Here is a 25,453-nt window from a genome sequence, read left to right as displayed (position 1 = left end):
TTTCTTGTAACCATTTTAGTCTGGTAATTAGTTGTAATTTGAATTTTCCAAGTATGTGCCTCAGTTAGTTTTCCCTCCATTACAATTCCTCGGTAATTCATGTGTATACAGTTATGTGAATCTGAAACATGAGTTCAGAGGCTGACCAGACATCAGTGCCTGCACCCATGTACTCTTTGTATCTGTCATAATACTAAAATTTCCACTAGAACTGTTTCTTTGAGTTAGAGGGTAGTTTCTCAAGAGCTGTGGACAGTTTCCAACATAGGAGCTGGGGTACAGCTCAGGGCACAGAACTTGCCTAGCATGCATGGCACCCTTGGTTCCACCCTTGAATGGAGGGAGTGGGTAGAAAGAGAGGGATGGAGAAGGAGAGAGAGACAGAGAGAGAGATACAGAGATACAGAGAGAGATTGAAAGATTTATTGGGAATAATACATACGGATAATTGTAAAACTATGATATTGAAGAGGGCTGGGTGTGTAGCTCATTAACTGAGAATTTGTCTAGCATGCAGAAGGCAATTCATTCCCTCACATTGAAAAAAAAAAAGACAATGGAGAAAAAAAAATACCAGTCTGAAGCAAACATCAAATAGTGTATTTTTCCATGTAGAAAAATAGTTGAACACTGGCCAGATTACAATTGCTCATAGATTTGATGGTGTTGCTACTGCAAACAGATCAAGAGTGTGCTTGGGCTCTGCAGCAGGAGCTCCCCACCCTGCCTGGAGGAAGCAAATTACCCTCCATCAGCTTACCCATTCCCTGACACAGCAGCTTTAAATTTTTGGATGACTTGTCCAGATTGGGAAATTAAGCCACTCAACTGACACTTCTTAGGAGATCCATGCTGAATGAAATGTTAAGAAAAAGAAAACCATATTGTTCTTAAAATATCTACTTTCTCTAATTTATGGAATAAAAGCACCTTTCCTACCATTTGTGTTAAGATGATGATCCTTCAATGAAGAGCACTTTGCAGCCAAAAAGCCTTAAAGAAAGTGAAATAAATCATTTAGCTCTCTTCCTTGAAATTTCCTAACTAGCTGAGAAAAACAAGTCAATAAACATGTCAATTGAGCATTTTCTGATCTAGACCCTCTGGGCCAGGACATGAGGAAAGGGAGCAGGGACTATAGCTCTTCCCTATGTAAGGCCTCGTCTTGTGGATAAAGATGACCAGGCAATGCCAGAACACAGAGCTCATAACGCCAGTACAGCATAGGGGTTTGGTGGTTTCCAAGTTCTCTAGTATCATAGCATTTAATTATCCTATAATATTTATCAATTACATATTTAAATTTATTAAGCAGTAATAAAGTAAAAATAAATGTGCAACATATTCTTTCAAATTATAATTTGAAAGCTTTCTTTCTTGAGGAATTTGCTATAACATTTACAGCAGTTTTTTTCACATTACCCAATTGCAGTTAGAGCTAAGCCTTGAAACATGTTCTGGCTTCTGATTACCCTGAGAAACTTGAAGGTAAAGTCTTTCTTTTGGAGTGGGATAAGTGGGCAATGCTATCTGTGTCATGTTCCTAACAGCAGCACAAATTAACTATGAACAGGATGATGGAGCTTCTGTCTTGGCTCAACAGAACGCAAAGCCATTATTTATGAGACAAGTAAGTGGTATTTTTAGAAAGGCCATCGTATTGCTGATATCTTCCAGATTCATAGGCATGTAATTGCTCTTTTTGCACCAGGCACAGCATGGATGGGTTTGTCTTTCCTATCGCTGGCATGCCTCAGCTAAGCATAAACTGTTAAGGTCAGTACAGTGAGCTGCTCCTGATCAAGAGAGAAGAGCTAAGCCAGATGAGCTCTGACGTGGACTGGGCATGGCTCTCAACAGCACCAGCTTGTTTTAGTACATTTCTTTCCTCAAGGATATTTCAATTCTTGTTCCTTAGACCTTGTAAGACTATCCTGTCTGTCTTTAATGTCAGTGTCTTTAGGGATCCTTTCACTAATAGAAAAGCTTTATTGGAATTAAGTGGTTAAATGAAAATGTCTATGGACTTGGTCTCTATTGATTTATTTGGTGTCTTCTATGTTGGATATAAAGGTGCAACTTGGCAAGCCAGAGGGTTTGATTTGGCTCACTCTGCTAGCAAACAAGCTGTGCCCAACACAAATCCACCCTCAAGTTACAGAGGTTCAGCAGTGAACCAGTTCAAGTGAGTCCTGCCTAAGAGTGTAAGCTGAGTGCTGATTGGCTGAGGCTGGTGAGCAGGAGACATAAAAGGCGGCACTAAGACATCTGGGAAGCTTGATGCTGTCACTGACCTAGCAAACCTGTGTGCTCCTGAGACCTGTCAATACCATGAGTGGGTGCCCATTTTTAGGGAACAGCGTGCGGTGAGTGTTTGTCTCTGTCCCAGTGGAGGGGGTTCTCCAGCCTTAGCCTGCAGACAGATGCTGGACTTAGAAGTCACCTTGCTTGCTGTTATTTTCTTCACTTAGAAATAGTAACAGAATTCTAACTGTTTATAGTATGGTCATTGTGGGTTTTTTTCCCAAGCTCTCTTTCTTTTTGTCATTTGCTCACCCTGTAGACATACTTTGGAAAAATTGTCTCTAGAAGGCAATGAAGAAGACAAAGCTCAGACTGGAGTAAACAGAGCCAGCAAAGGAGGCCTTATCTATGGGAACTACCTTCAGGTAGGTGGCAGGTCCTCACTGGAGTTAGCTGCTCTTGTGGGCCACTGTGTTTGGCTGCGAGGCCTTTCCCTCTCCTGTCCTTTCGCACTCATCAATGGTTTTCTGGACCTGGTGTTCTCTTCTTCCTACATATCCAAGCTTTTCAAACTTGCTATCGCAAGTGAAGGGGTGAAGTGAGCCTCCCGAGAAGAGGTGCGGAAAGAGCAGAAAGTTCTGTATCTGGACAGAAGACTGTGAAAGATAAACTATTGTGCAGACACAGGGCATATAAAAAGATGTGGCCAGACCCTCAAATCACCACAAGGAGTCTGCAAATTCCTCATTAAAGTAGAAATGTTAAAGGTACACAGAACTTTCTCAAAAGCATTAGCAAATAAAAGAGAGCCCTCCAGGAGGAATTTGGAAGGTATTTTGGTTAATTTTTCACTTAAAAAAAGATAGAAAATGGTTAAAATCCTCATACCCTTTCTAATAGTTTTGGAAAAATGGATTGATAAAAATGTAAGAACCTCCAGAAGCATTTTTGGGGAGGAGAGGAAAGTATGCAGACTTGCAGCTGGCCAATCACATGCTTTCCATCACCCTCCCTTTCGGTGGTGGCCTTTGCTAGGACAACACTGTCACACCAAATATTTCTGAGTAGAATGACAACTATAGACGCTTTGTAAAATCTTAAATTTAACCTACTTTTTTTGATGAAACTCATTTAGTGTTTTAAAGAGAGAGAGAGAGAGAGAGAGAGAGAGAGACAGACTGAAGTTTGAGAGTTTGAGACTTTGGGGACTTTCCCAGCACTGTAGTCTGCTGTTTATTACTGTGTATTTCCACAACTCAAGATCTGAAATCTTAAAACCAATCGTCTCATTTTTTTATTTAAAGTTGGACAAAATTCTGAATGCACAAGAACTTCAAAGTGAAATAAAAGGAAATAAAATCCACGATGAGCACCTCTTTATTATAACTCATCAAGGTAAGCTGGAAGGGTCAGAAATAGCCAGCTACTCTTACAAGTATTCCTTCCCAACAGTGCAACAGCCCCTTCATCTGGAAGGTAGTGAAAGTCCGAGGAATCCTTCGGTACTCTTGGGAATACTTCAGGCCATATACAATGTCACAGGAACCTGTCTGGGCTTTTGTCAGTCATCTTTGCGTTCCTTCACCGCAAGTTAGATTATGCTGGACTCCAGTTTTGTCTTTAATTCAAGAAAGACTTTTCAGCTTGCGAAATTTCACAAAGGCAAGCTAAGCCATTCCACTCCATCCCCTCTCATAGGGCACTGAAAAACCTACTTTCCAGAAATAAGTTCTTCTAATTTATTAAGTTCATATAATTTTATAAAAGTAGAGCACTAAGTAAAACCACATAGTGATATATATATATAATATATATATATAAGTGATATATATATTAGATATAATATATATAATATATATATATATATATTAGATTTCCTATTTCTGGATAGTGGTATTCAGGGTAGCACTCTGTGTCTTCAGAAAGAGGAATCCTGGCTAATCAGCATCCATGGAATTCAAAGCTAATTCTGAATCCCAACTTTACTGTGAATTCCACTGTCTTAGTCAGATTCCTTAGGTCTCCGTCACTGAATGACGGAATTGTTATTCTGTACTTAACTTGTGTCTATGACAGTGAGATGAAGTAATGTTCAACAAGCACTGGGAGGACACCCAGTGAGCTTGCACCAGGCCATGACCACCGCGATTAGATAATCTTGCAACCTTCAAACACAGCATGCTCTCAATGGCTCATAGTTTCACCCACATAAGGTTAGACAGGGAGAGAGACAAGGAAAATGATCAACAAACATTTGATGTTTTTACTCCCTAAATATGAAGGTTAGATCTCCCCAAATATTAAGCATAACTAAAAAATTGTAGTTGAATTGTTTCCTAATTATCACAGAGCAGCCTTTATGGAGGAGTACCACGTAGAGTACAGCAGGGACATCAGCTTGTGAGCCTTCTACACGCATCTGATCACGACAGTGAAGACTTTATTCACTTACTCATTGAGTAAACAGCTAGAGCCAAGCACTGTGATGGTTACTGAAGGAAAGCATTTGTGACTAGGATGAAAATCCTTATCATATGAAGGACAAGCTAATGGAAAGAATCGTTTTGTGTGCCATGAACAGTCTGGTGATGCAATGAGTCAGACTCCCTGCCCGCGTCTGTCATGTTCTTACTACGTATATATCTTAAGGTTCTGAGGCAGAAGCTTTCACTGAAAGCAAGATAACTGTTTGATCACTGTACGAAGGGATTAGAGTTAAGGAAGATCCAGTTCTGCATCCTAAATGGCGTTTTTAAGTAACTAGCTGTTCTGTTACTTGCTATTCATTTTCTGCTTTGCTAGGCTGTAGAAAGGTTTAATATCAGCTGCATTGTTTGGTGGCTCCTGTGGAGGCAACTGCCAGGGACAAGTCCTGCTTATGTTCTTCAGTAGAAATTCTCTGACAGAGATCAGGCTCAAAGAACTGCCCGAGCTGAAGTGGGAATTCTCAGAGGGGATGTGCAGCGTGAGGCTGACTCATTTAGAAGACAGGGCCTCCGAATTCACAGCATGATTAGCATGAGGCCTCTCTGTTCCTACTTGATCAGTCGGCTGTCTGTTTTCCAGTCTGTTTTGAGACCACAGGTCTCTAGAATTGTGTAAATAAAGAGCAGCCAAAGCTCAGTAAACCCCCCCCCCCCCAAGAGGCAAACAACAACAACACGCTACTTTACACATATGAGACCTTACAGTTTTCATCCAGGTTGGTAATTGTTAATTTCCAGTGGAAAGCTAAAGCTGAGGAGCAGGCCTCCATGCCAGAAGTCAGTATGGGCTGTGAGTGCTATTCCAAAAGAACTAAACAAATATGTCTGTAAGGAGGAACCACTGCAATAATAAACACACAGAATAAAGTAAAATGCTCAGTATATTATAAATTCAGAACTTAGAGACGATTAAAATTAAATCCTTATTTCTAGCATAAATATGAGTTCATGCTCACATTTATTAGTTTTAAGGTTACATTTTTTAATTTCTTATTTGTTTCTGTTCTATAATTGCAGCCAAAGGGGTGACTATAACTTTCTAACTGACAGTTTTAAAAATTACAGCATATGAACTTTGGTTTAAACAAATCCTCTGGGAACTCGATTCTGTTCGCGAAATTTTTCAAAATGGCCATGTAAGTTTCCAATATCGTTAAACTGATTGATCTGTATACCTTTTAAAAACATGTAGAAAGTATAAAGTGTTCGTTTTAACTAATATTTAACTGAATGCTGAAACGACTAAAGAGTTTCAGTGATTCTGAGAAGTCTCAACATATCTCAATTCTTCAAATCCTTTTAAAAGACTCTCTGTTCTCTTTAAGATGTTGTTATAAATGGAGTAGATTATAGGGCTATCTATAACAGATACAGAATTCTAATCTACTTAGTATCACCTATGGCAAGATAGGTGGAGGGAGGGCAGGATAGCTTAGATGAGGGAAATGGAAAAGGCAGAGTTGGGGGAGGCAGGGAAGCGGGAAAGGGCAGGAAGACAAAAGATGAGAGAAGACAGAACAGCACCCGGGCAGAAGTGCAACTTTAATGAACCCACCCGTCTCCCTCCTCTTCCTGCCCGAGGTTCAAGAGGCAGCCACCGCACCATAGGTTCCACCAGTGATCATCTGTTCCATCAACTGCGCTTCAGAGTCTCTCCGTGCCTCCTCCCTCTCTCCCTCCCTCCTTCCCAACCCTCCTCTCTCTCCTCTGTCTCTTTCCCCCGCCTGGTGAATACAACACCACGGCTGGTCAGTGGCAACCTGGGCTTTAAGTGAAGAACAGATTTATCCATGTAACTGATCCTTCTCTAGGCGTCTCTCTGGTGCCTTAAACTTTCTTCACTGAAGCAAAACTAGGGCAGAAACATGCTTTGAAACCAGAGAGAGTAGTTCCACTGGATGGATAGCTTTTAACTTGCATCTATGTAATTTTCTACTTTTAAGAATAGAAATTCAGTTTTGTAGAAATCTCTTCCATGCAATTTAGAATCGCTATTATCTTAAAACATTTGTGGAAAATTTTAGTTCCAAATGTCTCTGTTAATATTTACACAAAACTGATAGCAATCCGCTACTCCGGGTTTCTTCCGGTCGCACCAGGTCCGGGACGAGAGGAACATGCTCAAGGTGATGACCCGGATGCACCGCGTGGTGGTCATCCTCAAGCTCCTGGAGCAGCAATTCTCCGTGCTGGAAACCATGACCGCCCTGGACTTCAATGACTTCAGGTGTGCACGTCCTCGCGTAGAAAGCAGCGGCGCTCCCTCTCCCATTCCTGTTCTGTAAATGTGTGTGAGAGGAGAAGCCCCATGAACAGACCCCGAGGGCCTTGATCACAAACGCCTTTGAGAAGTGTTGAAAACACCCCAGGACCCGTTTTTAGATATAAAAACTAGATGATCCCCTAATGTCAGTTTATCGTTGTGTGTCCTGACTCTCAAAACAAAAGGATATTAGATGTGAAATGGCTTAAATAGCTTACGATGTGAAAATATAAGAAATGATTAAGTAGTGTAAATGTGTCAAACAAAATGTCAGCTTTCATTATTTATTCTCAGTTTTAACTGTAACCTTATAAACACACAGTCATCTGTGCATGTTTGTGCCTTCATATCTGCATCTGAATACGGACTCACACCTTTGAAAAGCGCACTTGTAAGCTTTTATTCCCCCCTAAAATTAAGGAAGAAAATTTCCCAAGAAATTCAAACTGAGTCCATCATAGAGTGTAGTAGGCAAAATTCCAAAAAAGTTCAGTAAAAACTAAAAAAAAAAAAGGGGTCAAATTATTTGTGGTAGCAGTTAAAAAATTAAAGTCCCGGGATCGCTTGGATTTAGAAGATGTGAGAGTTTTGACGGTTCACTAACATGTCTAGCCAGTCATGTCTTGGACAGTCAGCATCTCATTGTAGTTGACGCCCATCTAGGTAGGTAGATGACAATATCCATGATTAGCTCTAGTAGGAGGGATTACATAATATTTGTTTATGATCTTTTGCCACTGTGGAAAAAACAGTTTCCTAATGTCTACCTGTCGTTTTCTTAGGAAGAAAAAGTGTCACACACACTATTATTTAGGCATACATTTATTCAATATATTCTCTTGGAAAATGTATATAATGATTATGCCTATAAACTAAAATATGTAATACACACATTAAAATACAACAGCGTGATAAGCTCTCTCTTTGGAAGGAACCGTTACGGGGATGCTCAGTCTCATCTTTTCCTTGCTCCTTTCTTTCCTTCTCACATCTTTCTCAGAGAGTACCTGTCTCCAGCATCGGGCTTCCAGAGTCTACAGTTCCGGCTGCTGGAAAATAAGATAGGTGTCCTTCAGAGCCTGAGAGTCCCCTACAACAGGAGACACTATCGCGAGAACTTCAGGGGCGAGTACAATGAGCTGCTGCTGAAATCCGAGCAGGAGCAGACGCTGCTGCAGCTCGTGGAGGTAGGAGCGCCTAAGGGGCGCCCACACAGCACTCTGACCTCACACTCTTACAAACATGCTGTCACTTCCATGATGAGCAAAGACAGAAAAAAAAAAAAACACTAAACTTGTAATTACTAAAACATTTAAATTATTAAGAATCTTACTGAGAAATTCAAGATTTATATAATCGCATGTCAGTATCTAACAACCTCATCATCTCATTAAATCATCCTATCAAAAATTCCTACTGAGAATATGGAATCAGCTGATGTCTTGCCTTGATTGTGCTTGATTATTTAATCAACTTTGTTTCTTTGAAATATAGCATGATTTAAAAATTATACTGAGAATTTTTACCAATTAAATTACTAAGAATGCTCTCTTCATGAAAATTCCTTCTTATTAAAATTTTCTGGGAATTTATAAGTAGTGTTTAAGATTTGTCTTGATTTTTGTCACTGAGCTTTGATCTTAGCCATTTTTTTTTTTAAATTCCTGTAGTGAACTGCTTTCTATTCTTTAATATCCTGGGTGTTGTAAGTGTGAATTTAGGTTACTATCGCCTACATACGATTGAAAACCTTATTAAAAGATAGAGTAAAACCAATAAAAAGTTAATTTAAGAACTAAACAGAGGCTAAGTAAGAAATGGTATGTGTGTATAGAGTCAGTTTGATTTCTAGGCTACAAGGTGATTGCAGGAGGGGCTGGAGAGATGGCTCAGTGGTTAAAAGCACTTGCTGGTCACCCAAGCCATAGCAGTTTGGTTCCAGGCCCCTACACAGGGCAGCTGACTATCTTGTAGACAGCTCCAGGGGTTTAATGCGGTCTCCCAGCCTTAGTGGCCACTGAACACAGATTTCAAACTCACCAGGAGATATATACACCACTCAAAACAGAAATAAAGCATTTCTTTTTTTGAGAAAGGTTTTTTTTTTTGTGTGTAGCCTTGGCTGTCCAGGACTAGCTCTGTAGACCAGGCTGGCCTCAAACTCATAGAGATCTGCCTGATTCTGCCTCCCATGTACTGGGATTAAAGGCATGTGCCAAAATAAAGTATTAGTTTATAAATAAACTATTAGTATTAGTTTATAAATAAAGTATTAGTAAAGTTTAGTTAGTTAGTTTTAAAGCCACTGATTCATTTTTCAGTGCCCCTGATATTAATAAATAGTATCTTATAAAAATCACACTTTCTGTTGCTCTAAAAATGCATGAAGGCTCAGTAGACAAAACATATTGGCATTATTAATAAATTAACAGAATGAAGGAAAAGACAGGTTTGCAAGTGAAATCACCTGTTCCTCAAAATTATGAAGAGTTGTTAGAAGTTTATATTTGCCAGGTACTCACCTAAACAATTATTTACCTAAGGCTTGGCTGGAAAGAACACCTGGCTTAGAGACACATGGATTTAATTTCTGGGGAAAGTTTGAGAAGAATGTCTTGAAAGGCTTGGAAGAAGAATTCCTAAGAATTCAGGTCAGTATGAACTCATGCCATAAACTTACTGTGAAAAGAATTAAAAATTTAACCCATAAATTGTCTGCTATTTTTATAATTTTTTATAAGCCACCTTTTATGAATGTATCTTCTTAGACTATATACAATTCGTGATTGACTTAACTTTCTCCATAAGTAGATAAATGCTGCCAAATTAAGACTTTGAATATAAAAAAAACATTTTCCTGTAGTATTTATATAATTTATCCTTATGGAAAATTGTATATTTTGATCAATTCAAGACACAGCTAGCACTGAGGAGATCAATTAGGTAAATATATTTAATTATGAAAGTTTCCTTTTGATATTATTCTTGCTAGGTCCATTAGCTACAATATCAATTGGCCTTTGTTTTTCTTTTAATGAGGCTGTTTTCAAGATTTCTTCCTGAGTTTCTCAACCTGTCTCCATGATTCGGCTCTTCCAGTCATTCAGCTATACTGTCCTGAGAAAGTATGTTTTGTTGTGTTTTTTTCCAAAGCAGTTTCTCTCCATAGCCCTGGCTGTCCTGGATTCACTTTGTAGATAGGTTTGGCCTTGAACTCACAGAGATCCGCCTGTCTCTGCCTCTGCCTGTCTCTGTTGGGACTACAGGCATGCGCCACCGTGCCCAGCTGAGAAGGGGTTCTTAAAGCAAGTTCTTTAAAGTCATGTAATATGGGCTCAGCCTTCATCTTCTTGGTAGACCTCTGTGACAATAAATGTTTCTTATCTTCCTGTATAATTTTTCTTGTAGACAAAGTAGAAATGAAGGCATCTGCCCCGAAGGACTCTGATGAAATATTCATATTTTAAAGCATCTCAGTGACAGCTGGGCTCTTTATATCTTTGTCTCCCATCCACCTCTCATCCCACCGTCTTCATCCTCCTCATTCACAAGGGATGTTCATGTACATAAATCCAGTGATCACTCTCAGTCTTGTGTGACCTCCTAGGGACACAGGTCATGCCCACAGCTAATTCTCTTTCCATCTCTTTGCTTGCTCATGTCACCTTCTGCCTCAGCTCTAGGCATTCACCAGTGAGTCTCAAACATTTCGCTTTAGCTCCACTGTCTCTTTAGATTTCAGATCGTGTATTTAATGTTCTACTTGGTATGTTCTCCTGGTCCTTTTTAAATAAGCAAAACAAACAAAACAAAACCAGAAAAGGTCCATCCCTGAGCCCTCCTCTTGACCCAGTCTTCTCAGAGTTAAGAACTTATTCCTCCAAAGAGCCTTCACCTGTCAAGTAAGTCACATAGGAGCGGTCCTTATCCCTACTCTTCTTCAACAATTTTTTAATCTTATTTATATTTATATGGGTATTTTGTCTGCATACATACGCAGAGTGTGTATGTGCCCCAGCTGATGCCCACAGAGGTCTGAAGAGAGTGTTGGATCCCTGGCACTCCAGTTATAGACAGTTGTGCGTGGACACGTGGCTGTTGGGAACTGAACCATGGGCAGCCACATACACTCAGCCACTGAGCCATCTTTCCAGTGTCCACAGCAATATTTTTGAGGGGTCCCTGAACACTGCTTGCTTTTTATCTTCTGCTAGCTCTCACGTGTTTTTTTTCACACCTACCACCATGACTTAAGTGCAGATTTCCACTAAAACAAGAATCTCTTGCCTGTCCCATCCTTCCCCTGTTGTGGGCCTTCCAGTTCATTCTCTGTACCACAGTCCTAGTTGTCCTTCCAGACTGCAAGCTTGATGACCTCTCTCTCCCTTACCTAAAGCCTCTTGTGTTCCCTTGCTGCTTTGAAGGAAAAGGTAGATGTCCATAACACGGACCCTAAGGCGTCTCACATTACAGGGTCTAAGGGCACTGGTCTCCTCCCACCAGCTGAGCTAGGGGTTCTGAATCCTCTCAGTTTGCAATTTGTCACCATGCCGAGCTTTCCATCTTTGTCAGCCTTCTTACTGCTGTCACTCCCTATGGTGATGCTCTTCTTCCTGTATAGTGCTGTCTATGTTCTTTAACACTGCACTTGGGTGACTAATTGTGTCACATCTTAGTCCAGTGAGACGATGTGTTTGAGGTGAGGTGATTTGATTTTTGCTCACAATTTTACGTCTGTCACTTTCCTGTGAACATTCACTTAATAAATGAATAATCATTGGCAGTGGTTATTACAAGCAGATTTTCACCGCAGTGTGTCTGCTCTGATGAACTGAGGATAATTGGGCTGGCTGATCTGCCACTGTCCAGTTAACCAAGTGGAGCTGTGGGGTAGGCAGCGAAAGCAGACTTTCTTTAACCAATCAAAGGATAGCAACTATAGAATTTAAATAGAATTCATAGTTGTTCTGATTAAGAAGTAACCTTTTCTAAGACTCACCTTTTCTCTCTGTTAAATGATTACTTAAAATAACATCAGTGCAGATCACTTGTTATTCATTTTAGTCCATCTTTAATGAATCTACTGAAAAGTAGTTAATATTATTGAATTATTTGAACATAAGTAAAAAAGAGAGAACAGTGAGTGTATGGGAGACTCCTATCCGCAAGACGTATCTTCCATCATCCGTGTTCAGATGAACACTCCAGGCACCCCGTAGCTACAAGCTGAGAATCTATTTCTCTCAAGGGACCCATTCTAAAACAGCAATCTGCTCTCTGCTTGGGGAGATTAAAGCAATATTTTCCCTTAAGGCTAAAGAAGAGTGTGAGGAAAAGGAGGAAGAGATGGCGGAGTTCCGGAAGCAGAAGGAGGTGCTGCTGTGCCTGTTTGATGAGAAGCGCCATGAGCATCTCCTGAGTAAGGGTAGGTGCGCTGTTGGAAGGGTCTCATGCCATGGGGAATGGGCACCACGATGAGACACACGTCATAAGCCTGTCTATCAAGCCTAACTTGGCAGTCAGGTGAAGATTGTTTACCTGCTTGGAGAAGGGAGAAGTGGTGCTTTGCCTGACAGGCTTGCCTTAACCAGCTTGCTGGTTCACTGTGGTGACAAGACACTAGTGAACATTTCCATACTTTTAGAATTTTAAGTTCTAAAATCTTAAATACTAAATCAAATAGTTAAACAGTCTCTGTTTTTAGAGAGAAAAAAAAGCCATCATTTAAAGTTTTGTTCCTAGCTTAAACCTAATGCTCTATATTTCTAGAAGGCAAATTAACATCTTACACATATATTTAATGGTATACATATGTATTATTTTAGACTCTCAAATATGTTAACCGATATAGTAGGACAGCCGAAATAAAGGGTAAGTAACTCCCATGATACATGTATTTTTCAGATGAACTAATACAGTGGTTCACTCTTCAAAAATTAATCAAGACTCACTTCATTCCCTACTTGATGCAAGAGAGATGTAACGTTATTTTTCTCACATAGCGCAGAGGGTAGCAGTGGACCGAGGTCACAGCAGCCGCCGGCCTCTGGTACCTGTGCAGCCTCAGTGGGGCCTGTTGCCTGTGCAGCCTCAGCGGGGCCTGTTGCCTGTGCAGCCTCAGCGGGGCCTGTTGCCTGTGCAGCCTCAGCGGGGCCTGTTGCCTGTGCAGCCTCAGCGGAGCCTGTTGCCTGTGCAGCCTCAGCGGGGCCTGTTGCCTGTGCAGCCTCAGCGGAGCCTGTTGCCTGTGCAGCCTCAGCGGGGCCTGTTACCTGTGCAGCCTCAGCGGGGCCTGTTGCCTGTGCAGCCTCAGCGGAGCCTGTTGCCTGTGCAGCCTCAGCGGGGCATGGCCAACCTCTGGCTCTCACAACGAGGGCAAAGCATTCTTTTGGCTTATGTGCCACCCTCTAGGAAACTGGTTTTATGTGAATTAGAAAAAAACAAAAGTTCACAGATAGGATCTTATTATGTACCCCAGGTTAGCTTTAAGTCCATGACCCCCTGCCTCAGTTTCTGAGAACTGGGATGGCAGACGTGCACCACCACATTCCAAGAAGACGAACAAACCAAACAACAAATAACTCTCAGAAGGGAATGAAGTGACTCTTGGTCAGTTTTTGAAAAGTGAAGCACAGCATTAGTGCAACTGAAAGTACATATGTCATGGGAGTTACTTATTCTTCGCATCATCCTGTCCTAACATATCATTTAACATATTTGAGTCTAAATAACATATATGTATAATATTAACTATATAGCAGTTAATATAATAAATAATTTAAATACTGTTTATATCATTATACTATAAATATTTTATTTTATAATATGAACTGAATAACATATTTCTATAATTATAATATTAATACTAAATTACAATAATTCCATGATATAATATTAAATAAATATAAATAAAATACGTATAATATTTAACATAGGCTAATTTGCTTTTTAGAACTATAGATTATTAAGTTAAAGCTAAGGAACAAAAATTTAAATTAAATGTTGACTTTTGTCTCTGAAAACATAGAACAGTTAACTATTGAAGATGATGATTCAAAATAACCTCATTGTCTTACATTACCTATCATGTTGAGAACTCTAGCCCAGGGGTAAAAGTCCTTGCCCACGGCACGATACTGCCTCATGCTCCATCATTAGCACCAAAAAGACATTTTTTTCTTTTTTTATTTTTCTTTATTAACTACACTTTTTACTCACTTTGTATTCCCTCCACGATTCCCTCCCTCCTCCCATCCCAATCCCTCCCTTCCTCCACAGCCTGCATGCCCCTCCCCAAGTCCACTGATCGGGTCCTAGTCAATTAGGTCTCATCAGGAGTGGCTGCATTGTCCTCTTCTGTGGCCTGGTAATGCTGCTTCCCCCTCAGGGGGAGGTAATTAAAGAACAGGCCAATCAGATTATGTCAGAGACAGTCCCTGTTCCTATTACAATGGAACCCACTTGGATACTGAACTGCCATGGGCTACATCTGTGCAGGGTTCTTAGGTTATTTCCATGCATGGTCCTTGGTTGGAGTATCAGTCTCAGGAAAGACCCCTGTGCTCAGATTTTTTGGTCCTGTTGCTCTCCTTGTGGAGTTCCTGTCCTCTCCAGATCTTACTGTTTTCCACTTCTTTCCTAAGATTCCCTGCACTCTGCCCAAAGGTTGCCCATGAGTCTCAGCATCTACGTTGATAGTCTGCAGGGCAGAGGTTTTCAGTCCAAACAGACATTTTACTGCTGACACTTGCTGCACGTCCTACAGGTGAACGGCGACTGTCGTACCGCGCGCTCCAGGGAGCCCTGATGATCTATTTTTACAGGTAAATAGGAAATTAAAACACCGAACGGCAGTGGAAGAGGAGCTAAAGAGTGCTTACGTCAGGGAGGCAGTGTATCAGTTGCAATCAAAGTGTAATACAGTAATTTAGTTTTGGGGAAAACCAGAAAATACTTATAAGTGACAAGTCTTACCTCATGCAAATGTGCAAATACACGTTGTCTGCTAATGATAGACAGCATTGTGTGTCAGTCACTAAGGCTCCCAAAGAACAGAGCTAATCTTTCCTTGGAAGTCCAACTGTGAAATTATTATTTCATTAGAGAGTAGTTTCAGAGATTTCTGTTTTATAAAAGGAAGATCTGAAAGCAGTGAGCTTGGTGAGTGGGTAAGGCACCTTCTGTCAAGATGGGCAACCGGAGTGTGAATCCTAGAGTCTACAGGGTAGAAGGAGAGAACTGACTCCCTGCAGTTGTTGTCTCCTGTCCAGAGGAACTCCAGCCGGTGCACGCACATGCCTGCATAAAGAAAACGTAATACGAATTAAATGAAAAGTGACTGAGTGAAAATGTCTCGTAAGCAAGCTTTCTGTCTACTTGGTCAGTGGCTTCATATAAAATCACCTTTACTGTCAGTAATGTTCTCAGGGTCTGCTGAATGTTCACCTTCTCCTTGAGGTCCAGAAATGTGTGTTCAGACAGTGAGGATTATGTGGACAAACAAGTGTCAAGAGGCTTTTTATAGAATGCTTTAGTTGTATGGTTCCCCCCCCCCCAGCATTACATTTTTTTATTTATTTATTACAATTTATTCACTATCTCAGCAGTGGCCCCCTCCCTTATCCCCACCCAATCCTGCCCTCCCTCCCTCTTCTCCTCCCATGCCCCTCCCCCAGTCCACTGATAAGGGAGATCCTCATCCCCTTTTCATCTGACCCTAGCCTATCAGGTCTCATCAGGACTGTCTGCATTGTCTACCTCTGTGGCCTGGTAAGGCTGCTCCCCACTCAGGGGAAGGTGATCCAAGAGCCAGCCACTGAGTTCATGTCAGAAACAGTCCCTGTTCCCCTAGGGACACCCACTTGGACACTGAGCTGCCATTGGCTACATCTGTGCAGGGGTTCTAGGTTATCTCCACGTAAGGTCCTTGGTTAGAGTATCAATCTCAGAAAAGACCCCTGTGCCCAGATATTTTGGCTCTGTTGCTCTTCTTGTGGAGCTCCTGTCCCATCCAGGTCTTTCTATCTCCCCCTTCTTTCATAAGAAGTCTGCTTTAATACTCTGCTAGGTAGAATCTAGCAGATGCCCTCTGTGGTAGCCTCCTGTCCTGTTTCCTGTTTTCTCCCTCTTCTGATGTCTATCCCTTTGTCCTTTCTGAGGGAGGATTGTTCATCTTACCCAGGATCCTCCTTCTTGCTCACCTTCTTTAGGTGAATATATTTTAGTATGTTTATCCTATCTTATAGGTCCAGTACCTACTTATAAGTGAGTATATGCCATGTGTGTCTTTCTGCTTCTGGGATACCTCACTCAGGATGATCTTTTCTAGTTCCCACCATTTGCCTGCAAATTTCATGATTTCCTGTTTTTAATTGCTGAGTAGTATTCCATTGTGTAAATGTAACACAATTTCTGTATCCATTCCTCAGTTGAGAGACATCTAGGTTGTTTCCAGATTCTGAATATTATGAATAAAACTGCAACAAACATGCTTGAGCAAATGTCCTTGTGTACTTGAGCATATTTTGGAATTTTGGACATATGCCTAGGGGTGGTATAGCTGGATCTTAATGTAGCACTGTTCCTAATTTTCTGAGAAAGCACCAAATTGATTTCCAAAATCAATTGTACAAGATTACATTCCCGCCAGCAGTGGAGGAGGGTTCCTTTTTCTCCACATTCTTTCCAGCATGTGTTGTCACTTGAGCTTTTGATCTTAGCCATTCTGATAAGTGTAAGATGGAATCTCAGAGTCGTTTTGATTTGCATTTCCCTGATGACTAAGGATGTTCAGCATTTCTTTAAGTGTTTCTCTGTCATTCCATATTCCTCTATTGAGAATTATCTGTTTAGCTCTGTCCCCCAATTTTTAATTTGATTACTTGATTTGTTGCTTTTTAACTTCTTTAGTTCTTTATATATTCTGGATATTAGCTTTCTGTCAGATATAGGGTTGGTGAAGATCCTTTCCCACTCTGTTGGCTGTCGTTTAATTTTGCAAATTCTCTCTGATCTGTTTCTTCAGAATCAGGAGAAACAAAATCTTCTAGTGTTTTTATTTTTCTCATGAAATAAATGGATGTTCTAAGTACAATATGTTTTAAGAATGTTGATGTCTTAGGTGGAAAAAGAAATCCAGTCACACTAGGGGCCTGATTGAAATCATCTCTGCACGGTTTAGCATCTGCTTAGAAGCATTTGATTGTTGTTAGCATTCTATTTAGGATACTCTACATATCTCCCTTTCAATAAGGCAGCATTAGGCAGGACTCTCTGGCCACTTGTCTCATACATATTATATGGAACTTTCAAGACTTCAGCACACACTGGACATCAAACAGTGTTATCCTGAAAGACTAGGAGAACCCGGTGAAGGTAGTATAGCTCCTATGACCAAGGTGCCTAGGGCCAACACACACTGGCCTGGCTTGCTGCTAGATTTCCTCAATCAGAGGACTTCCTACTGTGGTTTCCTGTAGGGAGGAGCCTCGGTTCCAGGTCCCATTCCAGGTGCTGACCTCGCTTATGGACATGGACACACTAATGACCAAATGGAGATGTAAGTCCTCCTGCAGCCTCTCCCACCCAGCTCCTATGCCTAATCACAAGATATATCAGGGATCGAAAGAAATGTTTTAATTTACTCTAGAATGAAAAGGAAAAGTGAATGTTGTGTCAGTTTTAATATATAGTATCTTCATCCTCATTCTAATGCCTTATAAAATACAATTATTTGCTTTATTTTGTTTTATTACATTAGTTTTTAATTTTGGTTGGTCTTTGAAATATTGGGTTTCCTTGTTATATTCACACACTCACACATCACTGTACTTTATATTCACCCTGCCACTAACTCCTTCTCCTTCCTATCTGGTGTCTTCTTCCCGGCATATGGCCTTCTTTGCATGTTCATGTATGTGTTATTAAAAGTAGACCCAACTGAGAGAAAGGATGTAGCATTTTCTTTCTCACCCCTCAGGAATCCCTCATTTCCTGTCTCTCCATTCTCCTGGGTCTTGGCTTCTATAGCTTAACACGATGACCTTCCAGTGAATAGTTTCTAGTCTTTTTATTTTTATTTTTCCTGGAGGAAAGATCCCACAGAGAAACAAATAGGTGGAGCGCTTGAAAGTCATCGTGTGGCCCAGCCTCGCATTTCCTGAGCTCACAGGCTACATGCCATGAAGAATGAATTAAAATGCATGTAGCCTATGCCACCGGGGTGCCAGGCAACCCGATGGCCTCGCCTGGTGCTAATATTTGACCTTCCCATCTGGCTAAGTGATAAGCTGTCAGCTTTTGCTGAAGCAATAATCATTACCAACCCGTTGGCTTTAGGACACAGTGGAGCTAATGGCAGAAAAAATATTCACACAGTAAATTTGTATGTTTGCCTAGATAACCATGTGTGCATGGTACACAGGATGCTGGGCACCAAGGCTGGTACTGGGGGATCGTCTGGCTACCATTACCTGCGCTCAACTGTGAGGTACGTTGGAGCTTCTCATCACGGAGAAGTCTGAAAGACTTGGCGTCTACAGGTCTAGGCATATCATTTGGGAAAAGTTACTCTTGCTTCTGTCTGAACTGTTAAGAGCACTCTAGTTAGGTGCCAATATTCCTGTGGAAACCCAAGATGACTATATACAGTTCTCAGTTAAAGAGCTTCGCCATTTTCACCCTGTGCTGAAAGGTGGTCTGGTATCAATGGCTGCCAAGTCAGCAATGGTACAAAGCAGGGTTCTCAGCCTGTGATGCCAACGACCCTTTCACAGGGGCCACCTAAGCCCATTGAGGAGCAGAGATGGTTACACTGCAATTCAAAACTGTGGCGAACTTACAGATATGAAATAGCAACAACACCAACTTTATGGGTGAGGGTCGCTACAGCATGAAGAACTGCATTCAGGGGTCGGAGCATTAGGAAGGTTGAGAACCACTAGTATAGAAGAATTAACAGTCTTTACATCCATGGGGGGAAAAAGTGTTCAATTCATTCTGGCTCAAGTTTTTGTTTGCTTGCTTATTTGTTTGTTATTTTTTAACCAACTTTATTCTATTCATTCTGACACATATACACTCTTTCATATACACATATACACTCTTACATATACACATATACACTCTTACCCTCCCTGTGTCTCTCCCACTCGTATCAACCAACTCTCTTCCCTACATGGACCTTTCCCTTATTCATGTGTTGTTGCTTGTTTTGAGATTCTGTCCATTTACCCACGGCCACCTGTATGACCTTGGGTTTGGAACTTGTTCTTGGAGCCTGATGGGCCAAAAGTAGTTACTCAATTGGTGTTAATGGTTCCCCAGCTCCCATAATGTAACAGCAGCCATTAGATCAGTGGGGTTGATATTGACAGACCTCTGGAACCCTTCTTCCATCGATGGCTGTCAGTTGACAGAGCAATTCTCACGCAGACAAGCATGGTTGCATTGAATTCGTGAACTGAATGCCTGGATCATGCCCAGAAAATACTATTCCATAGCCTTTTTCCCTTATCTCTTACCTTTGCATTCTTTCTGTCCCTTCTTCTGAAATGTTCTCTGAAGCTCAGAGGAGGAGACAGAAGTGTCTATGATTATAGTTCAAGTTTTGATCAGACTAAAAGTTTCATCATTAATTCACTCAATGCTGTTGCCAGAGGAGTCACACAAGTGAAACAATTTGTTTCTTCATGTACTGTTTTATATTAAAACTAATTTTGACTTTTCAAAAGTCATCCCAGAGAATGACTTTTTCAAATGTCTATAAGGAAAAGGACAATGTATATTGAGGACTTAAAATATAGCAGCACAGTCTCTGGGAAATTTATGTTTTGTTTTTATGGAGTATTAATATTCACAACACTCTACTATGATAAAGGCTAATGAATAAAATACGCAAGTTGGAATTCTTATCATTGTTATGCATGTACACTTTCCCTTGGAAATGCAAAAAAATAGCCAATGGTTTCTGTACAAAATGGGCACAGAGTCCAACATGGACAGAATGAACCTGGACAATGTTTCTAGCATATCATCTCATTTAATCCTCACACAGTGTTGGCCAGAGGACATACTGTAGGTTTTAGAGAGTTCGACTTTTCAGCTTTGTATGTTACAACTGACTGGAGCAGCATTCCAAACCAGATTTCGCTGACTTCAAAGGCGAGTGTTCTTCCTCTATAGAACTTTACCAGCTTTTGCTATTTTAAAACTATCATTTAAAATAGCTGGCTAACAAATGATTTTCATATGAAAGCCAGCATGTAAGTATTTGCAATGAAGCCATGTTGATGCTTAACTTTATTTACCTTCATAGAAGTCACATGACAACTGCTTTGTTGTTAGGAAATATTTTCCAATAAGTAACTAAAAACTTCATATTTTGAATGTATATCTTTACACACCATGCTTTTAAAATGAAAAAAAAAAAAAGAGTTCTAGACCCATGTCTTAGCAATTAAAAATATTTACTGTTCCTCTAGAGTTGATTCTTAACATCCATATAAGTCAGCTCACAATTACCTGTAACCTCAGGTCCAGGGTACCTGAAACCTTTCGTCTCACCAGTATCTGCACTCACATGCATGTACCTAGAGACATACACATAAATATTATTTAAAAACTAATGAAAAACTTTTTAAACAAACATAAAATAAGGGCACAGCCTTGTCTCCATGAAAACAATATTGCAATGATGACTCTAGATTTAATCTAGATCACTCTGGTCTGAACCCAACACATTACTGTTTATAAACATTAATCTCCAATGTGATTAACAGTTACATTTTAGTACCAATACTACCTATACATGAACCTACAGATGAAATATGTAAGATATAATGTTGAATATTAACTTTATGTGAAATATTTTAGAAAAAATGTGAAGTAGAACATTTGTCATATCATCAGTATTACATGTCTGCATGTATGTTTCCAATGATACATTCTAACATGTCTGCATGTATGTGTTTTCAGTGACAGGTACAAAGTGTTTGTGGATTTATTTAATCTCTCAACATACCTGGTTCCCCGACACTGGATACCAAAGATGAATCCAATCATTCACAAGTTTGTTTACACAGCTGAGTACAGTGACAGCTCTTACTTCAGCAGCGAGGAGTCGGATTAAATTCCTCTGAACATCTGTGAAAACTACAGGATTCTCAGTCTGCCTTTCACTCTATAACTTTTTATTACTGCATGACTGGTGTGATATATTTATATATATGTATTTGGTGTTTTGGTCCAATCCTGGAAACAGTTTTATAATCTTGTATATTGTGATGATGTAAGATTAGGCAGATTAAGCACTGTGGTGGGAAATAATTCAGTAGCAATGTGAGCATCCTCACACATGTGATGCATTCCTGTTAAAACTCAATTTACCCTGAAACATCAATAGAATCACTTTGCATAGTTTTTACCTCATTGTTTCTTGCTTTATAAAGATTGTTGAGTAGTTGCTTTATATTAGAGATGCAATAAATACTGTCATTCCGCACAAAATTTATTCAAATACATCTTTAAGTAATACTTTTAGTTTTTGGCTGTGCATTGATTATAAAATCTTGAGCAGTGGCAGAAGCTGGGCCTGAGGGTTATTATAAGATTGATATTTCACCAGCTCCTAGAACTCAAAGGCACTTAAAAAATATATGTCAGGAACCCAGTTCTGCTTCCAGAATGTTACTCATGAAACATTTTGAAGATGCTCTTCTGTATTCTGTATCAATGTCAGCTGTCAGAGACCCTGAGATTAACAAAGATGATCTTTTTCTTGCTCCAGTACCGAAACTGGGTCATGGTCAGTGCCAACACATGGAACTGCTGTGGAAATAAGAAGCAGTTCCATAGAGAGAAAAGCTCTTTCCAACCCACTAAATAGGTCAGCTGACTAAACAGCAATCATCTCCATTCCTAATAAAAGTATGATGCTTAGAGTTTATATCAGATTGAATCTTAGTCTTCATTTTTGAGCGTGGTTTGGCTCTTGACAGCATTTAGTTAATGAGAGACTAGAAAATAATGTACAAATTTTCTAAAAATTCAATTGTAGAATTAACAAGCTATTTCTAAAAAGCAGGAAGTTCTTAAAAGAAACAGATGATAAATTTGTCTCAATTAAACACCATAAGGATCATTCTTAGCTGCTCTGTGATGTGTATATAAAATAGGACCATCTGTGCCCTAGCTTCTGCATTATGGATTTGTCTACTTTACAATTTTTGTAAGTAAAAGAAGAAATACAATGCTTTTGCAGACTTTTTGTCAGTATGATCTACATAATAATAGCAAGCACTTTGTTCTTTGTATTACAGTTAACCTAGAAATAACTTAAGAGTACAGAAGAAGGTATGCCTAGATTATATTAAAATAATGACATTTCACATATAAGAATGGAGCATTCATGGATTTTGGTACCTGTGGGGTTCCAGGAATGGGTCTTCCAAGGTTGTAGAAGGAAGATGACCATGCTTTCAGCTACACCATTTTGTGTGTATGTGGCGTGACATATGTGCACACTCACACATGTAATTACATAATTCAGAATGACAGTTAAACAGACAAAAATACAGAGGCAACTATCATGGTCACTACAGGCAAAGTCTAGTAAGCCATTAAGCTAAAGAGCAAATTCTGAATTTGTCCTTTATCTATAGTGTGGTTCCGTCCTGATGAAACACCAGTTTCTGTCAAAATGGAGAATTCGTGTTTTATAAGCCCCATTTTCTCCCATCAAACAATGAAAAGGCTTGTAAATAGATGTTTAATGACTCAAATGCCTTAGAATCCTAGAGTAAGCTACCTGTCACAGTGTAACTTTCTCTAATAGACTCAAATAGTGGATTCTTTATATCTATACTTAGATATAAATGTCTAAATAGCTAAGCTATAAACCATTGCAAGAGGTCCCTCCCCCATAGAGTCAATAATTCTTAAGGTAAGTATCACAGTAATTTGTACCAATAACACCTCCACTGGATCCCATTCCTCCTTGATCTGGGTGCTGGAGATCCGCTTTAATGATCTACTTCTACTGTAGTAGAAGTTTTGGAATGAGTTTTTGTTTTGGCCCCAAGTGTGGGATGTGGAAATGGTTTATTGACTGCTGAAAATAGACTCCTGAGAGGCGCGTGCTGTTTCCCAGCTGGGAACTACCTTGTGTGAGGGGCGTGGTTTTACCTGCTGGAAAACATCCTTGTTTGGACTCTGAGAACTTATGAGCCAGAGCCAGAGGCAGAGAGAGGTCGCTTTGCATCGCTACTCTATTATTTGCATCACTTTTCATTGTTTGGCATCTTTGGCTTCACTTCACTTTGAGACTCTCCTAGAGAGAAAGACTCCAGAGGGCATTCTGAGGATGCTATTACCGTTTGCTGTTTGACTGGACTTCTGGAATCGGATGATTGAGATTGGTATTGCCCTAAAGAACCCAAGGACCCTGACCAGGAGGAGGTAGCTAGAGAGGTCTGTGTCCCTTGTCCCTACTAACCTGCTTTATCTCCTAGTTAGGGGTAGGGGTTGGAAGGGAGGTAGAGGCAATTTAGAACCCTAAATAAAGTAATTTGTTTGAGAACCCCAAGCCTAAGGTAACTCTTAGTGGACTTTTAAAGTCTTGGCAAAGCTGATTGATTCAGTGCTTGCAATAGGGAGTTTGTGAGATCCCTTCCAGGGCCTGTTGGTGATTTCAGTATGAATCCTAAGTAGTAAGTAGAGAATTCATCTGCTCTGCCTCTGGTTACTAAGGCAGGAGCATCCATGATCTTGTGTAGATGAGTTATCATTCGCAGAGGATGCAAAGGTAGAAAGAGGCCTCTCCATGAATCTCGTTGAAAGAATTTGCATTGAAAGAAGAGGCATTGGGGGTTCCCAATGTTTTAAAATTTATGAGCCAACATAAATCTGGGGAAATACAGTAGATGCATTATAAAAGCATCTTTCACAGCCATCTGGATTCAGCTCTGAAGATTATAGTTTGGGAACCACTGGGTTAAAGGTCATTGAGTTTAGTTACTAATAAAGATTATCAGAATGAAACAGAGTTACTTATACCAGGCTTTAATAAGAAAATAAAAGTAGCCAGGTGTGGTGGCATACACCTGTAATACCAGCACTTAGGGAGGCAGAGGCAGGTAGATCTCGGTGAGTTTGAGGTCAGCCTGATCTACAAAGCAAGGTCAGGACAGTCAAGGCTACACAGAGAAATCCTGTCTTAAGAGAGAAAGAGGGAGAGAGAGAGAGAGAGAGAGAGAGAGAGAGAGAGAGAGAGAAAGGAAGGAAGGAAAAAAGTAATAAATCTGCAGTCACCAAAAGGGGGCTATTATGTACATATGTTATATAACAAGAACTATCACAAAAGATTTTTTGAACTATATAACACCAGGGGTCATCATAAATTCATACAAAAAAAAGAAAGAAAGAAAAGAAAAAAGAAAGTGCTGGAGAGATGGCTCAGAGTTAAGAGCACTGGTTGTACTTCCAAAGGTCCTGAGTTCAATTCCTAGCAACCACACGGTGGCTCACAGCCATCTATAATGAGATCTGGTGCCCTTTTCTCCCATGCAGTTGTACATGCAGGCAGAATACTGAATAAAAAATAAATCTTTAAAAAAAAAAGAAAAGAAACAAAAGAAAACCAACCAATCAGCCAACCAAACAACCTTTTGTGAAGTTGTCTGCCTGGTGATTACATAGTCAAGCTTGATGCAGGTCTCTGTAGTTATTTCAGAACAGAACAGCTTAATAGTCTTCGTCTGTTTGTTTGTTTTACCAGTAAGATCCCTTGTTTCCCTTTACCTCTTGGGCACCTGTACCTCACCAGCAGCATATATTGTGGAACTAAAAACTCATTACTGTGTACAACCTGTCTTAGTTTGTTACTTTAGGTTGTCTGGAGACAACTGAATAGTGTAGATAGGAGACAATAAAAAGTATACCTCCTTTGGGCTAAAGAGGGGCTCGGGGTAAGAGCACCGTCTGCTCTTCCTTGGGTCCTGAGTTCAGTTCCCAGCAACCAGAAGGTAGTTCACAACCATCTGTACTGGAATCTGATGCCCTCTTCTGGCATGCAGGCCCACGTGCAGATAGAGCACTCATAAAATAAATAAATAAAATCTTAAATAAAACCCAAAACAAAAAACAAACAAACAAACAAACAAAAAACCTGTACCTCCTAGAAAGGATGAGTGAATTGAAAAGGAGATAAATGAAGGAAATGTGTTCTAAGGTGGAGTTGACTTGATTTGGCAACTAGAATTCCTTTGACTTTATTGACTGGCTTCACAATAGCTATGCTGCTGACAGAAAGAGATGGTTAGGAAGAAAGGACCACTTCGCACTGACAGCAGCTATGGAAGGATGGTGAGGGGAATCTTGGATGTAGCAGGGTTAAAAGTTTCTATGGAGAAAACCACACTGGATATATAAATCAATATCCAAGGAAATGTTAATATAAAGCCTATGA

At 40.2% G+C, this 25,453-nt stretch overlaps 1 protein-coding gene across 1 annotated transcript; it reads left to right on the top strand.

Moving 5' to 3' along the window:
- Positions 1-2,208: 2,208 nt before the first annotated feature.
- Tdo2 (tryptophan 2,3-dioxygenase) lies at positions 2,209-21,934 on the top strand. Its single transcript, XM_021663266.2, has 12 exons — positions 2,209-2,366; positions 2,564-2,669; positions 3,549-3,639; positions 5,796-5,866; positions 6,830-6,957; positions 7,994-8,180; positions 9,537-9,644; positions 12,307-12,418; positions 14,756-14,813; positions 17,469-17,548; positions 18,388-18,478; positions 20,965-21,934. The coding sequence occupies exons 1-12, from the start codon at positions 2,332-2,334 to the stop codon at positions 21,116-21,118; spliced, it is 1,221 nt and encodes a 406-aa protein (XP_021518941.1). The 5' UTR covers positions 2,209-2,331; the 3' UTR covers positions 21,119-21,934.
- Positions 21,935-25,453: the final 3,519 nt, after the last annotated feature.

This window comes from Meriones unguiculatus, chromosome 2 (genome assembly GCF_030254825.1).
Source record: "Meriones unguiculatus strain TT.TT164.6M chromosome 2, Bangor_MerUng_6.1, whole genome shotgun sequence".
Lineage (NCBI taxonomy): Eukaryota > Metazoa > Chordata > Mammalia > Rodentia > Muridae > Meriones > Meriones unguiculatus.
This window is presented reverse-complemented; position numbering and strand designations above follow the sequence as displayed.

What these genes read in the sequence shown, in the direction of transcription:
- Tdo2 (XM_021663266.2), top strand. Translation starts at nt 2,332, where the DNA reads ATGAGTGGGTGCCCATTTTTAGGGAACAGCGTGCG. An exon ending in CGCTGCTGCAGCTCGTGGAG is followed by an intron (nt 8,181 to 9,536) that starts GTAGGAGCGCCT and finishes TATTTACCTAAG; the next exon opens with GCTTGGCTGGAAAGAACACC. An exon ending in CTGATGATCTATTTTTACAG is followed by an intron (nt 14,814 to 17,468) that starts GTAAATAGGAAA and finishes GGTTTCCTGTAG; the next exon opens with GGAGGAGCCTCGGTTCCAGG.